The 18,313-nt window shown below is 45.4% G+C and overlaps 2 protein-coding genes across 4 annotated transcripts in view; both read left to right on the forward strand.

The window, feature by feature from the left end:
- Window positions 1-768: 768 nt before the first annotated feature.
- RNF2 (ring finger protein 2) overlaps window positions 769-18,313 on the forward strand; it is a 64,125-nt gene continuing 46,580 nt past the window's right edge. For all 3 annotated transcript variants that reach the window (XM_048860607.2, XM_048860606.2, XM_048860604.2), the window contains exon 1: window positions 769-977. The gene's annotated coding sequence lies outside the window, so the exon portion shown is untranslated. The remainder of the gene's footprint in view (window positions 978-18,313) is intronic.
- On the forward strand, window positions 16,552-18,262 carry LOC142073062 (uncharacterized). The gene is made up of 2 exons (XM_075131954.1): window positions 16,552-17,134; window positions 17,723-18,262. The coding sequence occupies exons 1-2, from the start codon at window positions 16,552-16,554 to the stop codon at window positions 17,875-17,877; spliced, it is 738 nt and encodes a 245-aa protein (XP_074988055.1). The 3' UTR covers window positions 17,878-18,262.

Here is an 18,313-nt window from a genome sequence, read left to right on the forward strand (position 1 = left end):
ACCTCTGGAGCCTTTTTAAAAAATTGGCGTCACATTAGCTATCCTCCAGTCATTTGGTACAGAAGCTGATTTAAATGATAGGTTACAGATGACAGTTAGTAGTCCTGCAATTTCACATTTGAGTTCCTTCAGAACTCTTGGGTGACTGGGTGACAGGTCCTGGAGACTTATTAATGTTTAGTTTATCAATTTGTTCCAAAAACTCCTCTAATGACACCTCAGTTTGGGGAAGATCCCAAAGTTCCCAGCTTCAGCCTGTTAGTACAGAGTGAAGATGAAGGCATTGGCTGTGGAAGTGCAGGACTTGGGCTTGAGCTGCTGGAGCTAAGATGAAGCGGGGCACTAAGGGACTGGAGCTAGGGCAAGGCAGGCTGTGCTCCTGGGGGGCAGCACTGAGGGGCTGGAGCTAGGGTGAGGGGGGCTGTGCGGCTGGGGGGGGGCAGTGACACTGAGGGGCTGGAGCTAGGGTGAGGGGGGCTGTGCGGCTGGGGGGGGGCAGTGACACTGAGGGGCTGGAGCTAGGGTGAGGGGGGCTGTGCGGCTGGGGGGGGCAGTGACACTGAGGGGCTGGAGCTAGGGTGAGGGGGGCTGTGCAGCCGAGAAGGGGCAGCACTGAAGGGCTGGCACTTGACTTGGTTGAGGCGCGGGACCGTGCAGCCGCGGAGACGCTAAGGGGCTGCTGGAGCCAGGCTGAAGAAGGCTGCGCCGTCGGTAGTAAGGGGAGGCGAGGCTGGGCTGGGCTGGGCTGGGCCTGGCTCCCGCCAGCTGAGCAGTCCCACTCCCCGCCGGGGGAGGGGGCTTCAGGAAACCTGGTCCCATCCCCGCTCTCCTTGCCCGGCCCCGGCCATGAATATGTAACTCCCTTCTATTTCCCGAGCTCCATTGCGGAGGCTGCCGCTCGCCATATTGTGCTGCGGGGGCTACGGCGGCTCCGCCCGCCGGAGAAGGGGCTCGGCCGAGGGGAGAGCCCGCAGCCGGTGAGCGAGGGGGCGGCGGGCAGGGCTGGGTCTGGTTCTCGGTTTCTTCCCCTGCCGGGACTGGGGTGGCCAGAGCTGCCTGGGGATCGCAGCCCATCCTTCGTTGGCTCCCCGGGCGGGCCGGCCCCTTCGTGCCGCAACCGGGGGTTAGTCCTGACGGCTCCCCACGGTGGGTCCCTTCGCCTCAGCAGTGGTTTAACCCCGGTCTCCCGCGTGAGGCGTCCATGCTCCGGGGAGGGGGCCCCAGGGCCCGAGGCTCCCCACAAACGTGCCCCCTTTGTGGCGGGTGTGTTCGCTGCTCATGAGCAGGGAGGTGTCGGTGTCTGGGTTTCTCCCCGCAGCCCGAGCTGTCTGCGCTCTGCTTCCCCTGTCTCTGTGCTGGGGGCACAGACTCCTCTGAGCCTGGGCGGCGGGATTGGCTCTGGCTGCAGACCCCGGGGTGGTTATCTTGCTGGCAGTGAGTTTCTGTCAGACATGTCAGGGATGTCCGCCCCCCCCCCCCCATCACCACGGGTCTCGCTGAAGCATCTATACAGCGCTTTGCACCTCCAGAGCGCTCTGCAAACGTTGATTAATCCCTAAGGGGGATGGCAGCCCCTTCGTGTCCCTCGATTTATTGCTGGCAATCCCAGAGGGGCAGAATACACACAAAGAGCCGCGGTGCGAGGTAGATAGCGCTGCGTCGTAACCGCGAACAGTGCAAACCACAGAGAGGGCAAGATGGGTAAATGCATTTGGGGAAATGAAAGAGGATGCTATTTTACATAGCCCGGGGCAGTTATTTTTTGAGAAGGGGGTGGTAAATGTCTTGCTTTCACCTACTGACACGACCACTGTGCTATTATCAGTTTTTTGCTCTATTTTTTCGTTTAAGCCCTGTCCACACCTTCACAGTTGTGAGCGGTGGGTATTGAACGTTTAACTGCTGGTATAGAATGTATATAATTTTCAATAGGGTATCAAAAAAAGACTTGATTGAAGCAAGTCCTTTTGTCGAGGAATTGTGAAGGCTAATGTCCATGCTAGCATTTACACTGTTTCCAGTAACAATTTAACAGCACTCTTTGCTTAAAACTTTTGCTCTGTGTTTTAGTTTGGCAGAGCCTTTTGAGAGCACTTGCCCACCTTTAACATTGTCTAAATTAATATATAAAGCAATAATTTTAAGCAATATTTTTTTTTATTTTAAATGTCTTCCTGTCCTTTTAGGGTACACACTAAACTCCATTAGTTGATTTTAGTATCTCCTTTTCTATAAAAATATTTGGGCTAGATTTTAGTCCATGAATAATCCCATTGAAATCAAGAGGATCAAGTGAACTAATGTGATACCCAACACAAACAGGGATCAAATTCTAATACCATTATTCCTATTGGGTATTGGGGAGATGCAATGCTGCATGAGATCTCTAGTGATGGGACAGGTTTTTTTAAAAAAAGATTAAAAGAAAACCTTTGCATTTGAAAACATGTAGCTAGTACATATGTGAAACTATTTTTGGATAGCTTGGGAAAGCTCTTTAAATATACCTCATTCATTCTGTGAAAAAGATATGATTTATTGTAGGAATTCCTGCTAGAAGTACTGCAGCTGAATTCTTCTGTGTTTTCATTATAAATTTACTTTTGTAATGTTACAATTTGTCATTTTTTATACATCGTGTCAAACTCGGAATGGGTGTACAAGTTGTCAGCCAAGACACTGATATTTTCTTTCACAAAATATAGTGTAAATCATATAAGCAGTTACCTTGAAGTATTATTTCACATTTAAAGATGTGTGTGTGGAGCTTTAGCCTGAATGGGTTACTTGTTTGGAGGGGGTGAAAGTGACAGTAAAGTGCCAGATCTGTGCATTTGCTAGGCATAGACATTAGTGTTCAAGTGACTGTGGGAGAGCTCCACTGGTGGCTGGATCTAAAGCCATGTCACATATATCTCAGTGATATGGAAATAGGTTCAGAACTTTCAATTAGGGGTTTATGGCTCTGTGATCTGACACTGATATTCATAATGCAAACAAATGTTTGTTTTCTGTAGTTATTCAATTTCATAATAGCAGGAGGCTACCACAGACAATGAATTTTAGGGTGATTATTTTATTTCTTGGGTGGATAAAATGACTTGACTTTCAGCATCCTAGCTCCAAACCAGCTCTGCTGTAATTGCCAAGAAAAGCACTGCCTGTTGTCTCACTGCTTAAGTAATATGCGGAGTCCCAATGAAATATGTGGCATTCTTCTCCCTGTATCAATGGCATGTTGTGTTTTAAGAATGACATACAGTAACGTGTTGTGTACAAAGATTTGCTAGTGCCTCTTGTGTAATTAGAGCAGGGTTTTGAAACTTTAGGGGCTGATATACATTGAGGTAGAAATGTAGTTATCAAACACGAGTCCTATCAAACACGAGACACAGATGTCTTGATACCTGTGTTATTTTGAATTCCATTAAATACTGCATGCATCCGATGAAGTGGGCTGTAGCCCATGAAAGCTTATGCTCAAATAAATTTGTTAGTCTCTAAGGTGCCACACATACTCCTGTTATTTTTATTAAATACTTATTTTCTTCTCTCGCAACACTCACTTAAAAGAACCAAATGAAAAATCAATGTGAAATAAAGCAAGGCGAAAAGGCAGGCTAAAATATATAATGTGGAAGATAAAGTCAGCATATGAGCCGCTTTTTTTGTGTGTGTGGTTCATTTAAAAAAAAGTCCAGGCACAGTCTGGGCTAGCTAGAACACCAGTATAATAATTAATCAAGAACATGCAGGAAAAACAGAGGAATCAATGTAAAGTGAATCACTAATGCGTCACATAGTTCACATAAAGCATGGGTGGAATTGCAAGTGCCTGTTTTTGATTGACTATGGGGCAAGGGCAGAGATGGTTGATTGGAGAAGAAGGGTTGTTAAATCTGATCTTATTTTATTTTTTGTGGGGGAGATTAACTGATCTATGGAGAAGTTTATTTTAAATTAAAGTAATTCAATTAAGAATGAATAGAGTTCAATGTTATCGTGGTGCATAGTCTTGTAGCAATGTAGAAATATTCAAGGAATTGTGATTTTCCCCCCTCCCCCCCACTTCCACCTCTGGATTGCTGTATCCTCTTGTGAGCAGTTTGAGCAAGAGCAGCAGTATTCTTTTCTTCTACAAGGTTTAAAAAAAAAAAAAATCCTCCTCCCTTCCACCACAAGGGGTTAAAGTTAAACTATTTCATATCATTACTGGGTTTAAACCTGGTGTAGATATTGTTAGCCAAGATATATTTTGTATATGTGGTGAGAGAGAGGCCTGAAATCCGGTGAATTACTGTTGGTTTTGGCCAACCACTAGATCAAAGTTTTCACTTACTAAATGTAACAAAAATGTTTCTGTATGAGCAATGTAGATGTAAAGCAATTATATATAAGGCTGAGTTATTTGACTTTCAGAACTTCTCTTATATATTCAGGCAATGGAATGTCTTTTTCTTGTATGAAATAAAAGTCATATCACTTTCTGGTTTTCTGCAGATGATCTGACTCACAGTAGTTAATAAGTGCTTGAGGAATAACTTGCTAATTCTTGTGGTTAATTAAATTTTCTGTAGATCAACAAAGTGGGTCTCCCCAACAGAAGTTGATCCAATAAAAGACATTACCTTATCCACCTTTTCTTTCTAATATTCTGGGAGCATCACGACTACAACATACTACATTCTCTGTAGTCTATTAACTAGTATCACTGATGATCAAACTGAGTGTTAGATCTGATAATAGTGGGTTATATTATATAAATTGCATGCTGACTAGGCAGATTTGAAAGTGGTGTTTCTCCTGATAGTTGCACGTGACTGAATCTCAACAGCTTGACTGAATCTACTTGAAATGAGCAGCTTGATGCACCTCATTGCTGTGTACCTAAGGGTTTGCTACACATAGAGATGTTCCTGGGTTACTCAGGTAAGTCACTTGGTTAAGCTAAACAAGAACAAGGCACTCTTGTTCTGGAATAATATTGTCCACAAATAGGTTGTGAATGTAGCTGTTCTTGTCCAACTCCATCTTAATTAACTTTCAAATGTGGACAAGCCCTTAGCCACCACTCTGAGGCTGTATAATGGGCAAGACCTCACATACTCTTGCCTTGATTCTGTTGCAAGATTCCTTGATTCTGTGGTACTATGATAAAGCAGCTTGGCAATTCTGCCACAACTCCAGATACATTTTTAAAAATGAGTCTTTTACTTAAATATACAAATGATAAAATTGTTTTGATATTAAATTCATTTTTATGTTGTCCTTCTGTTTTCGGTATTGCACACAGGCACTGTCAATATGAGACTAATTCAGGAGTTCTCAATCTTTATTGCACCCCAACCTGCTTCTGACAACCCCATTAAAATGGGGTTGTGACCCACTTTCAGGTCCCGACCCACGGTTTGAGAACTGCTGAGAACCCACGGTTTGAGAACTGCATCGTAGAAGTTGGGGGAAGCCAGAGACTTTGGCAGCTGGGTTGAGGATAGTTGTGGCTTTTGGTACCAGTGGCGGTGTGGATGACTGTTTGGATTATTGTGTAAGCAAGTTAGCTGTGTATTTCTGCTAAAATAATTAACAGCGAAATTGTTAACAGTATTGGCATTTAAATTGTCAGAGTTCATAGATTATAAAACCAGAAATGCCCGTGATCATCTTGTCTGACCGCTTACATAATGCAGGCCATGGATTTCCCTGAATTGATTCCTGTTTGAACTAGAGCATATCACTTAGAAAAACATCCTTATTGAGTTGAATGGGCAATTTATACCTCCCAGAACTATTGTTTCAGGAAGATAACACTAACTTGGTTAACTAAAAAAAATGAGCCAAGTGTACTGTGAGGGCTAGAATGGTCTTTAAAAGTGAAAGCTGTGATTCTGAAGCACAGCTCTGCCACAAGGGGTGCATTCCACAATAGGGGGATACATGGGGCGCTTTGTGTCATATGCATTACCAGCAGTCTGAGTTAAGGACTGAGTATGTACTGTTTCCCAGCACTGCCCCATTCTAAAAGTGATTAGGTGCATTTCTGGCTAAGGCTTACTCTATTTGTAACCTGCTTTCTTATGCTTCATAGTTTTTTATTTTTATTTTTTTATAGGAAAGAGCTTATTGTAAAAATATGAGTCTGTTAGTTGGATAAGGGATGTCTTCCCTAGCCTGTATGATGTATTTATCCATCTCCATCATAGATTCAGATTCTCAACAATCTAAAATCTTTGTTTTGTGTGTTTTCTTTAAAATGTTTAGCCCTTTTGACCGTTGGTTGGTTGGTTTTTTAAATCTTTCCAAATGTGAGCTGATGTAGCACTGGCTAAATCTGATTTTTCAGGCTGTGAAAGTGGCTTAAACTGTCCCCATTCACCTCAGTGGGTTAACTCTGAAGTCTAATCTTCACAATCTAAGAGCCATATCTTCTAAAACTTAGGTGCCAGTCATGCACAGAACGCAGTTATAGTAGCATGCCTTACTCATGTACACAGATTGGCAAACAAGGGACAGAAATGACAGAATGTTAAATGGTAGCGATTTCATAAAGGTTTTATTTGCTTCATCTTTGTGCAGAACTTCTATTGACCTCCTTGGGAGAGCTGCTATGGATTGTGTGTAGCATATGATCCTTATTCTGTAGCCTTAGCTCATGGACCATAATTAAAAATGTAATTTAGCTCTTGCCACAAAAGGCATGAACAGCCCTGTTTTGGATAATCTGGACTGTAATACAAAGGTTGATCCAGTTCCCACTGATGTGAATGCCAATACTTTCATATGGAGTTAGGTTTAGGTCCTTCATGGTGTGTTTTTGTTGTCTTTTTAAATTAGCTGTATGCTAAATCTTTATATGCATTTAATGCCTTTGAGTTCAAGTGCTGGTCTCGTCTGTCAACCTGGGCCAGCAGTGATGACTGATAAGATAGTTTGTTTTTGTAATGATTCTTCATTTCAGTCTTGGCACAAATCTTTAATCATGTGTGACAGCTTAATACTGCTTTTAGACAAAATACAGACACCACATAAGTATAAATGTCAGTTCATTTTAGCTTGAATAGTAGGAAATTTCTGAACTACCTGTTGCATTAGTAAAGCTGAAATTTGAATTTTTATTATTTTTTGGAACAAAAAGGGAGAGATTTTTGGGTTTGTGCTAGAATTTTTTAAAACCTCATCTTACTATGAAGGGGTGGCTTTAGTTTTAGTAATAGTCTTGTCAAAAAATTAGTGAACTTGAGTATGCATAAATATGGAAATTCCATATCAGAAATAACGAAATTGGAAGCTGAACCCAGCAACTTCCTTCATCAGCTTCTCCTGAGGGAATTCTGCACCTAAAAGTACTATGCCAAAAAATTAAAACTTATGCGAACATTTTTTAAAAAAAAATTCTGAAAAATTCTGTAAATTTTATTTGTCAGTAAATAAATGTGGCTCCAGCATACCAATGGGGAGCACAGGCCACTGGCTGCATTGAGGTGGGAGATCACCCTGAAGCCCCCACATCCCCTGGTACAGGGACTCGTCAGTAGGCTGCACCTGACCCTGACACAGTGTAAGGGCTGGGCCTGCCCCAGAAACACCCCAGGGCCCTGCCCCTCTGTGCCAGGTGCACCAGTGTGGGTGGGCAGGCTCAGCCCAGCAGGATCCAAGTGTGGAGGAGCATAGTGTTGGGGAATCCCCCCAGGCATGGGGTGAGATATTTTTGTGTGGGGCAATCTGGGTGTGGGTGACTCAGTGGAATATCTGGATGCACAGGGGCTCGGTAGGGGGTTCCAGATGCAGGGAAAGTGGGGCTCTGCAGGGGATCCAGGGGAAGGTGGTTGTGGCTAGGTGTGGGGGGTGGAGTGGGGAGGCCCGGGTGTCGGGAGACTGGGGCTTGATGGGGTGGGGGTCCAAGTGCAGCTGGTTGGGGATCAGTGGGGGCGGGGTCTGGGTGTGGGAGGGAGGTGTCGGGGGGATCCAGGTGTAAGGGGGTATGGCTTGTCAGGGTGAGGGTTCAATGGGCCTGCTTAACAGGGGAGCACCAGCTGCTGCTGAGGGGACCCTGCATGCCGGGTTCCAGGTTCCCCCTGCAATTTCCCTATCCCCTTTTCTTCTCCATCCCCCTCCCTGCATTCCCCTCCCCCTACCCTATTCCACCCCTTTCCTTCCCGACTGTGTCTTCCCCTCACACGCCTCCTTACCCAGCCCCACTGCGGCCACTCACTGTTGCACAGAAAACAGGAAGGCTCCCAGCACACAGAAGGGGAGCGCGACTGGTACTAGGACCCAGAAGGCGGTGTTCAGCTGCAGAGTCAGTGGAGCAGAGATGCAGCCTCCTTCAGCTGGGCAGCTCTGTGCTTGCAGAAATGGGGGTGAGTGGGGCAGTGGCATGTAACCCTGTGTGTGTCGTTTCCCCCCCCCCATGTCTCTCCTCTGGAGGTAGGCAATTCCCCCCCCAAAAAACTGCGCCCATGGTGGCCCCCTCCCGCTCCCCCGCCCCAACACATGGCTTCCCTTTGCTTCCCTGCAGGGAAGCACAGGAATTCTGGGGGCGGGGGGGGGGTGTTTTCTGCGGGCGTGCAGTCACTCAGAATCCCCACCCCTTGGAGTAATAGGCACTGGTTTGGTTTCAGCAGCTTTCTTGGTATGGATATGTTGTTAGGATGGCCCCGTCTAAACTGGCAAGTTTCTGCGCAGTAAAGTGGCTTTCTGCGCTGTAACTCCTGAGGTGTACACACTGCCAAGCCACTAAGTGTGCAGAAACTGCACAGCTGTAGTGCTTTTAAAAAACCACCCCGCCGAGAGGCGTACAGCTTTCTGCGCTGGGACTGTGGTGCCAGTATAGACACTGTGGCAATTACAGCGCTGCGAATGGCCTCCGGGAGGTGTCCCACAATGCCTGTTCTTACCTCTCTGGTTATCAGTTTTAACTTTACTGACCGGCCCTCAGGTGACCAACTGTCATCCGCCCATACATTCTTTTGCAAATTTGAAAGTCCTCTTCCTGTTTGCTTGGTGATGCATGCAGTGGTCTTTGTGCATCTTTCCAGGTGGCCATGCCTGCTCGACACACCAGGCGATCACCCACTTGGAGCAATGCCAAGCTGCTGGACCTCATCGGCATTTGGGGAGAGGAGGCTGTGCAGTCCCAGCTGCGCTCTAGCCATAGAAATTATGATACCTACGGACAGGTTTCATGATGAATGATAGAAAGGGGCCATCATCGGGACACATTGCAGTGTAGGGTAAAAGTGAAGGAGCTGCAGAACGCCTACCACAAGGTGCAGGAGGTAAACCGTCACTCCGGTGCTGCGGCCACGAGCTGCCAGTTCTACAAAGAGCTGGACGCGATACTAGGTGGTGACCCCACCTCCACTGCGAAGGCCCCTGTGGATACTTCTTTGGCTCACGTGCCAGTTGAGAGTGGACCGAGCCAGGAGGAGGAAATCTTGGACGAAGAGGGGAAGGGGTACCCAGAGGCAGAGGATGGCTTGGAGGCCAGAGATGCATGCAGTCAGGAGCTCTTTTCTACCCCAGAGGACACTAGCCAGTCACAGCAATCTGATCTTGGCAAAACGCAAACAGGAGAGGAGGCCCCTGGTAAGTGGATCTGATTTTGGGAATTGTTGGGGGCAGGAGGGTTGCAGAAAACAGGCTTGTCTCCCACCGCATACCTAATGTGAGTGGCGGAACAGGCTGTTGATAGACTCCCCCACTTCTCGGGAATCTCCCTCGGAGATCTCCAGGAAACTCTTGAAGATACTGGGCAATCCGCTGCCACAGGTTTCTTGGCAGAGATGCTTTTGTTTTTTGCCCATTAATGGTAACTTCACTGTGCCGTCACGGAGGGAGGGGGATGGATGACCATTGCTGCACACAAGCGAGCCGCATGGGGCCAGGGCAGAAGCCGCAGTCTTGGAGAAGACCCTCCTTTGATTCCCTGCTCAACCTCAGCAGCGAGATATCTTCCATAATGATCACATCCTGTGGAAAGTGTAGGGACAGGAATGATTATCAAGCGCCCCCTACAGTGCTGGCTCTGCCTAAGAGCCACGTGTCCAGTGTACAGCAGGGTCCGAGAAGAGTGATTCACCCTGCCCCTGTGGCTACTCACCATTTTGGGGGTCTTGTGGCTCGTGTGCTTGCCTGGGGTCAGCCAGTTAGTGACAGATGTGTGAGTACTGGCCGTGTTTTAAAGCACTGAATCAGTGTTGTCTGTGTTGCAAACAATACTTCTTCTTTAAAGTGTTGCATTTAGACTTCACAGAGATGATCTTGGGAGGTCAGCCTCTCTTACTGGTGGCAGAATGGCTGCGCAGAATTAGAAAGTGACCACGAAGAACTAAGGAGGACTTTCTGCGTGAGGTTATGATGCACTCTGCTGCTGAGAAACAGGAATTGAAGGAGTGGCGGGACAGCAAGGAGAGGGACTGAAAGGTGAACGCAGCACGCCACAATGAAGCCACGGAGCGGCTTGTAAACATCATGGAGTGCCAAGCAGACATGCACCAGGCAATACTAGCTCGTCAAGCCGAGCAGTTCCATGCCCATCCTCCTCTACAGCTGCTGTCACAAAACTCTTTCCCATGCGCCCCATGCCTTACACACACACACACACACACCTCAACCTCCTGACTCCACTCTCTACCCTCAGCATTCCACTCCTCCCTCCTCACAGTCCAGCAGTGTGGACTTGCACTACCCACTGCACTCAACACCCATCCCTCTGCAGTTTGGCCCTGCTGAAGTACAGCACCTACTGCATTGTACTCCAAAGGAGAAGGTTGGGTATGATCCCTGGACATACACAAATATGTAGCTGTCCCAGGACCCCATCTCCTCTGGACCTTCCTTTTCCCCCCTCCCCCTCCCTGCTCATGTATTTTTGTCATTTGACTCGCTCCTCCGGTTGTTGTCTTTTAATAAAATAATTGTGTTGGTTTGAAAACAATCTTTATTCTATTAATTGAAAGCAAAAAGAGCACTGCAAAGCAACATGCAATTATGTTAAACCCCCTTATTGCATCATGTGCACCAGTCACCTCTTAGCATTACAAGCACTGCAGTTCCGAGCATAGCAGCAAATATTAGTGGCTTTCAGCTTCAGATTGCAGCCTCGAGGCATCCCTGATCCTTATGGGCCCGCGCTGTGCCCTTCAAATAGCCCTGGTCTCTGGCTGTTCAAACTCAGCCTCCAGCCGCTGAGCTTTCACCCTTCTCTTCACAAATATTATGGAGCATACAGCACACGGCTATGAGCATACGGATATTGTCATCGGCCATGTCCAGCTTCCTATACAAGCATTGCCAGCGGGTTTTAAATGGCCAAAAACACACTCAACAGTCATTCTGCACTTGCTCAGCCTGTTGAACCACTCCTTGCTGCTGTCAAGTTGCCCCATGTATGGCTTCATAAGCCACAGTATTAAGGGGTAGGCAGGGTCTCCCAGGATCACAGTGGGCAGTTTGACTTCCCCTACGGTGATCTTCTGGTCCGGGAAGAAAGTCCCTGCTTACATCTACTTGAACAGGCCAGGGTTCCGAAAGATGCATGCGTCATGCACCTTTCCAGACCGCCCTGCGTTAACATCCATGAAATGGCCACAGTGTTCCACAAGCACCTGGAGGACCACTGAGAAATACCCTTTGCGATTAATGTACTCTGTGGCTACGTGGTCTGGTGCCAGAATTGGAATGTGTGTGCCATCTTTCGCCCCTCTGCAGTTAGGGAAACCCATTTGTGCCAAGCTATCCACAATGTCACGCACATTGCCCAGAGTCACTGTCTTTTGGAGGATGCGATTAATGGCTCTGCACACTTCCATGAACACTACTCCAATGGTCGACTTTCCCACTCCAAACTGTTTAGCAACTGATTGGTAACAGTCTGGAGTAGCCAGCTTCCACAGTACAATCGCCACCCGCTTCTCCAGCGACAGGGCAGCTCTCATTCTCGTGTCCTTGTGCCACAGGGCTGAAGTGAGCTCATCACACAGTCCCATGAATGTGGCTTTCTTCATGCAAAGGTTGTGCAGCCACTGCTCATCATCTCAGATGTGCATCACGATGTGATCCCACCACTCAGTGCTTGTTTCCTGAACCCAAAAGCAGCATTCCACTGTGGTCAGCACCTCTGTGAATGCCACAAGAAATCTCGTGTTGTAGCTGCTTTGCATGGTGAGATCAACGTCTCACTCCTCTTGCCTTTGTAGTTTAAGGAATAACTCCACTGCCACTCGTGACATGTTGGTCAGAACGAGCAGCATACTGGTCAGCAGTTTGGAATCCATTCCTGCAGCCTGAAAGAGGCAGGTTGTGTAATACACAACAGGTTGAAAGATGGTGCCAAATGCGGATGGAAGCACAGGGATTGCTGGGATTTGAAGCAATGCAGCACAGGGCATTAAGACTGGACCCAGGATGCCCTGCGACCCCCTCCGCCTTCCACCAAGTCTTAGTAGCAAAAGAGAAAGAGATGCTCTGTGGGATAGCTGACCAGAGTGCACCGTTCCAAATAGCACTGCAAGTGCCACAAGTGTGAACACGCTATTCTGCAGGCAGCTGTCAGTGTGAAGGTACAACAGCGTTTTTCTTCTGCGTTCTCTGAGTGGCGTTGTAACTGCCAGCGCTGTAACTTTGCCAGTGTAGACGTGCCCAATTGCTAAGAACAGTGAATCCTAAAGTGAGTTTACCAAGGAATTTCACTACATGGCCAGTGATCATGTGAGCGCTAAACTTTGGACTAAGAAGATTGCCAGTGCTGGATGTAAATTGAATATACAGCTAGACCACCTTACGAACCGAGACAGAGATTGATCCAGGTGGTGCTTGATCTGCAAGGAAGCCATGTCCCTTTGGGATTTGCCGTGATGATGAAATATGAAAACTAGTGAAAATTAGCATCCTTGTGAATTTAAAGGAATTTGGGGTCACTTTAAAAGCAGGTGATAATACAGTCAAGGCGCATTGTAAGTGGAGTAAGCCAATTTATGATAATTCTGTCTGTGAGTTGGAGAAGATATTGGAAAGAGGGATCAAAACAATTTTTGGGGTAGGGTAATGACACCAAGGATTTTTTATATGGAAAAGAACAGAATGGATCGAAAAGGCTGCATACTAATGCATCCTGGGTATGTTAAAGGGCATACAGGATCATCAGAATAAATTTGAGCTCTGTTAGTGAGAATGGCGTTATGTTTTAATAAAGGCGTTGTGTGTAACTTCTCCCTTTTTATGAAATGTTATTGTAATTAGTCTGATGCCTATTAATACACAGAAGAAAAAGAGAAATATCAAACTTGAAATCACCTGGTTTTAAAAACGTGCTACTGTCAAAGTCCTTTAGAAGCCATAAAACAGCCTTAGGAATGACGGGCACAATTTTTAATTCTTTAACAAATAATGCAGTAATTGTTCTCTTGACATCTAAAACAGGAGCATTGCCTGTTTTTGGTTAATGTTAACAGTGGCAATTTGCCCATCTCTGGTTTGTCGTTGCATATTCCGGGGCGGGGGGTTTGTGTGCGCGCGCGCAAATGCTAATTAAGCAACTGTAAGAACATAACTGTCAAACTCAAATGTTTGCTAATGCAGGGATGAGCTGTTTAAGAGACAGACTGGAAATGTTGCTGCACTCTAGAGAATACTGATCAGTATATTTCACTGCCAGTAAGTTGTGAAAATTAACAGGAAGTTTCTAGATCTTAATGCACCAGGCAAAATGTGCCAGCTTCCGTTTTTCCCCTTCAGGAGAAGGAATATAATAAAGAAATCTTGTGCTATTGAATCTCTGGATCAATATTTTGTATTCCCCACTATCCGATATCATCTGGGGGGCTTTCTTAATAATAGTTTCAGATGTGCTACTGGATTTCTCAGAAGTGTAGTGTTGAAGAGAAATACTATTTTTTTTTTTTTTTATTGGTGGTGGTTGTGGATGATCAGGGATTTGGGGGCTGGCTAAATTTAAAATTTAGATTTAAAAATTCAGAACAATTGTGATCAGGAATGTAGAAGAATACTGAAGAACTAATCTCCTCTAAAACATCCCCCGCTATTAAGGGTGTCTGCCCTTAGATTGTTAAACTTCTATAAAGCCTTGCGGTCCTTTTGGACTTCTCAATTTTATTGGGTGTTTAATCATATAATTACCATTAAGGCATTTCAGTGTTTGTGGTCTTGTGTTAGATTATACTGATTTTTAAATATTTATTTTCGCCCTCATGGTGTCACTACAAGGCAGAATTAAGGTTAACATATGAAAATGGAGTTATGACACCCATGCAACAAATTTGGTTTTCTTTTCAGAGTAACCTTAACTTGGAATTTCTGGGTTTATTATGCTTATTCTGGGGGATAATCACAACAACGCTGTAATGTGCTGAACCCTAAATTACTGATGTACTCTCAACCTTGACTGTATCTTAATGTAGCCTCTGCTAAAGGAGAAACTTTCAGGCATGAAGAATATAGGTGTTGGTGGTAGTGGCGGAATCGGAGCAGATGGGACGGGACCAGAGAGAGTGACTACGAATCTTTTTTTTTTAAAAAACAACAAAAAACCACCTCAAGTGTGGCCTATGGACAAGATTTCAGTGGGCTTTTTATTTTATGGGCAGTTGAGAGAATTTTGTTAAGTTCATTAAGGACAAAGGAAAATGTCTATCTTTAAGGACCAATATTTTAGAATTACCGTTAATTTATAAAAGATTTGCTTGTAAATTCTCAGAAAAAAATCATCCTATAATTAAACTGATATAACTTTAGGGAAGATGCATCATTTTTCATAAGAGGTTGAATTCCTGCTTCAAGTGTAAACCTTAGCTCAGCCTTGAGTATGAAGTTTAGCTGGCACCTCCATAATAAAGCTAATACCTGTACATAAATGGTACTGGATAACTTGTGCCCTTGGATATGAATTGAACATCTAGCATTCACATCAGTGGGAGCTATGTGTGCCTATCTGAGATCAAACATCATCTGTAAATGCTTCACAAACTATTGCTTCTTTTTTCGTATAGATACTAATCTCTTGTCTGCCATGGTGGAATTTCATTGCTGTAATTATTTTTTTGTATATAGTTACACCCAAATTTTAATTGATATTTCAACACCCACTTCTCTAAGTAGGAAAACAGAATGGTAAAGACCAGTTGTAAATGTTAGTACAGGATTATTATTAGAAGAGTTATCGCAGTGTGCCTGTTTAGTTTTCAGTGTGCATTACACTATTCTTTAAGTGTAACCAAAACTGAAGTGATTGATTTAAAATTACAAATAAAAGGGTAGAAGACGTGCTTTAAAACTTAACTTGTTTCATCATGTTTAATATACATTGTACTGTAGTGCTGTGTTATATTACTTGGATTAACATGCAATGATGAGTCCTAGTAATATTATATTACATATAATATATTTAGCAATATATGAACTCAGTAATGTACTATTCTAGCCTCTCTCAGTACACCTCTGTTCAGATCAATTCCCATCTATTTCTTCTTTATGTATCTTGAAAGAAAACACCCTGATTTCCCTCTCGGATTAGGAAGGTACTGGACTGATCTAGGTTGGTCAGCGGAGAGCAGAGTGGGGAACAGAGTACAAATGTGTGGGAACAAAGAATGGCTTCTTCAGTGTAGCATCTCTCTGACATTCTTATCAGCAGATGAAATAAAATAATGCTGTAATGCTAACAATTTTTAAAATAGTCCCCTAAGCATGCTGATACACATCTGTCCGCTCTTGGAAAAAGGAGGCATGATTAGCATAAATGGCCGACATCCAGGAATTCGTGTAGTCTTAGTCGATCAACCATTCTTGTCTCACTGGTCTTGGGATATTGTTACATTTCTATCCAAGAGTTGAAAGGTCAACTTGCTTTCTCATCCCTGTTAGCAGGGAAACTATGGGCTTGCAAATGAAGGGGCCTACAATTTCTGCAGGAATTAAACTTTCTTCAATAATAATTTTTTAAAAGGCCAGGCCTTTATAGTTGTAAAGATAATCATTCGTGTGTCCTCCAGTGAAGTTTTGTTAATGAGACCTAGTCATAGAGGTCTTTAGTTTTTTATTTGTACAACTGTCAGTTACAGGTTGGGTTTTTGTTTTTTAAACATATATAGTTATACTAGTACAACCTGTGGATGCAGTTAAACTAGTATGAATATACCTTATACTGGTATAGCTTATTCCCCTTCTTGTATGAGAATAAGCCCTGGTCTACACTAGGACTTTAGGTCGAATTTAGCAGCGTTAAATCGATGTAAACCTGCACCCATCCACACAATGAAGCCCTTTATTTCGACTTAAAGGGCTCTTAAAATCGATTTCCTTACTCCACCCCTGACAAGTGGATTAGTGCTTAAATCGACGTTGCCGGCTCGAATTTGGGGTACTGTGGACACAATTCGATGGTATTGGCCTCCGGGAGCTATCCCAGAGTGCTCCATTGTGACCGCTCTGGACAGCACTCTCAACTCAGATGCACTGGCCAGGTAGACAGGAAAAGAACCGTGAACTTTTGAATCTCATTTCCTGTTTGGCCAGCGTGGCAAGCTGCAGGTGACCATGCAGAGCTCATCAGCACAGGTGACCATGATGGAGTCCCAGAATCACAAAAGAGCTCCAGCATGGACCGAACTGGAGGTACGGGATCTGATCGCTGTTTGGGGAGAGGAATCCGTGCTATCAGAACTCCGTTCCAGTTTTCGAAATGCCAAAACCTTTGTGAAAATCTCCCAGGGCATGAAGGACAGAGGCCATAACAGGGACCCGAAGCAGTGCCGCGTGAAACTGAAGGAGCTGAGGCAAGCCTACCAGAAAACCAGAGAGGCAAACAGCTGCTCCGGGTCAGAGCCCCAAACATGCCGCTTCTATGATGAGCTGCATGCCATTTTAGGGGGTTCAGCCACCACTACCCCAGCCGTGTTGTTTGACTCCTTCAATGGAGATGGAGGCAATACGGAAGCAGGTTTTGGGGACGAAGATGATGATGAGGAGGAGGAGGTTGTAGATAGCTCACAGCAAGCAAGCGGAGAAACCAGTTTTCCCGACAGCCAGGAACTGTTTCTCACCCTAGACCTGGAGCCAGTACCCCCCGAACCCACCCAAGGCTGCCTCCTGGACGCAGCAGGCGGAGAAGGGACCTCTGGTGAGTGTACCTTTTAAAATACTATACATGATTTAAAAGCAAGCATGTGAAAGGATTACTTTGCCCTGGCATTTGCGGTTCTCCTAGATGTAGTCCTAAAGCCTTTGCAAAAGGTTTCTGGGGAGGGCAGCCTTATTGCGTCCTTCATGGTAGGACACTTTACCACTCCAGGCCAGTAACACGTACTCGGGAATCATTGTACAACAAAGCATTGCAGTGTATGTTTGCTGGCATTCAAACAACATCCATTCTTTATCTCTCTGTGTTATCCTCAGGAGAGTGAGATATAATTCATGGTCACCTGGTTGAAATAGAGTGCTTTTCTTCAGGGGACACTCAGAGGAGCCCATTCCTGCTGGGCTGTTTGCCTGTGGCTAAACAGAAATGTTCCCCGCTGTTAGCCACAGGGAGGGGGGAAGGTTGAGGGGGTAGTCACGCGGTGGGAGGAGGCAAAATGCGACCTTGTAACGAAAGCACAGGTGCTATGTATGTAATGTTAACAGCAAGGTTTACCCTGAAAGAGTGTAGCCACTGTTTTATAAAATGTGTCTCTTTAAATACCGCTGTCCCTTTTTTTTTCTCCACCAGCTGCATGTGTTTCAATGATCACAGGATCTTCTCCTTCCCAGAGGCTAGTGAAGCTTAGAAAGAAAAAAAAAAACGCACTCGCGATGAAATGTTCTCCGAGCTCATGCTGTCCTCCCACACTGACAGAGCACAGACGAATGCGTGGAGGCAAATAATGTCAGAGTGCAGGAAAGCACAAAATGACTGGGAGGAGAGGTGGCGGGCTGAAGAGAGTAAGTGGCGGGCTGAAGACAAGGCTGAAGCTCAAATGTGGCGGCAGCGTGATGAGAGGAGGCAGGATTCAATGCTGAGGCTGCTGCAGGACCAAACCAGTATGCTCCAGTGTATGGTTGAGCTGCAGCAAAGGCAGCTGGAGCACAGACTGCCACTGCAGCCCCTCTGTAACCAACCGCCCTCCTCCCCAAGTTCCATAGCCTCCACACCCAGACGCCCAAGAACGCGGTGGGGGGGCCTCCGGCCAACCAGCCACTCCACCAGAGAGGATTGCCCCAAAAAAAGAAGGCTGTCATTCAATAAATTTTAAAGTTGTAAACTTTTAAAGTGCTGTGCTTAAAGTGCTGTGTGGCATTTTCCTTCCCTCCTCCACCACCC

Source organism: Caretta caretta, chromosome 8 (genome assembly GCF_965140235.1).
Source record: "Caretta caretta isolate rCarCar2 chromosome 8, rCarCar1.hap1, whole genome shotgun sequence".
Classification (NCBI taxonomy): Eukaryota; Metazoa; Chordata; order Testudines; family Cheloniidae; genus Caretta; species Caretta caretta.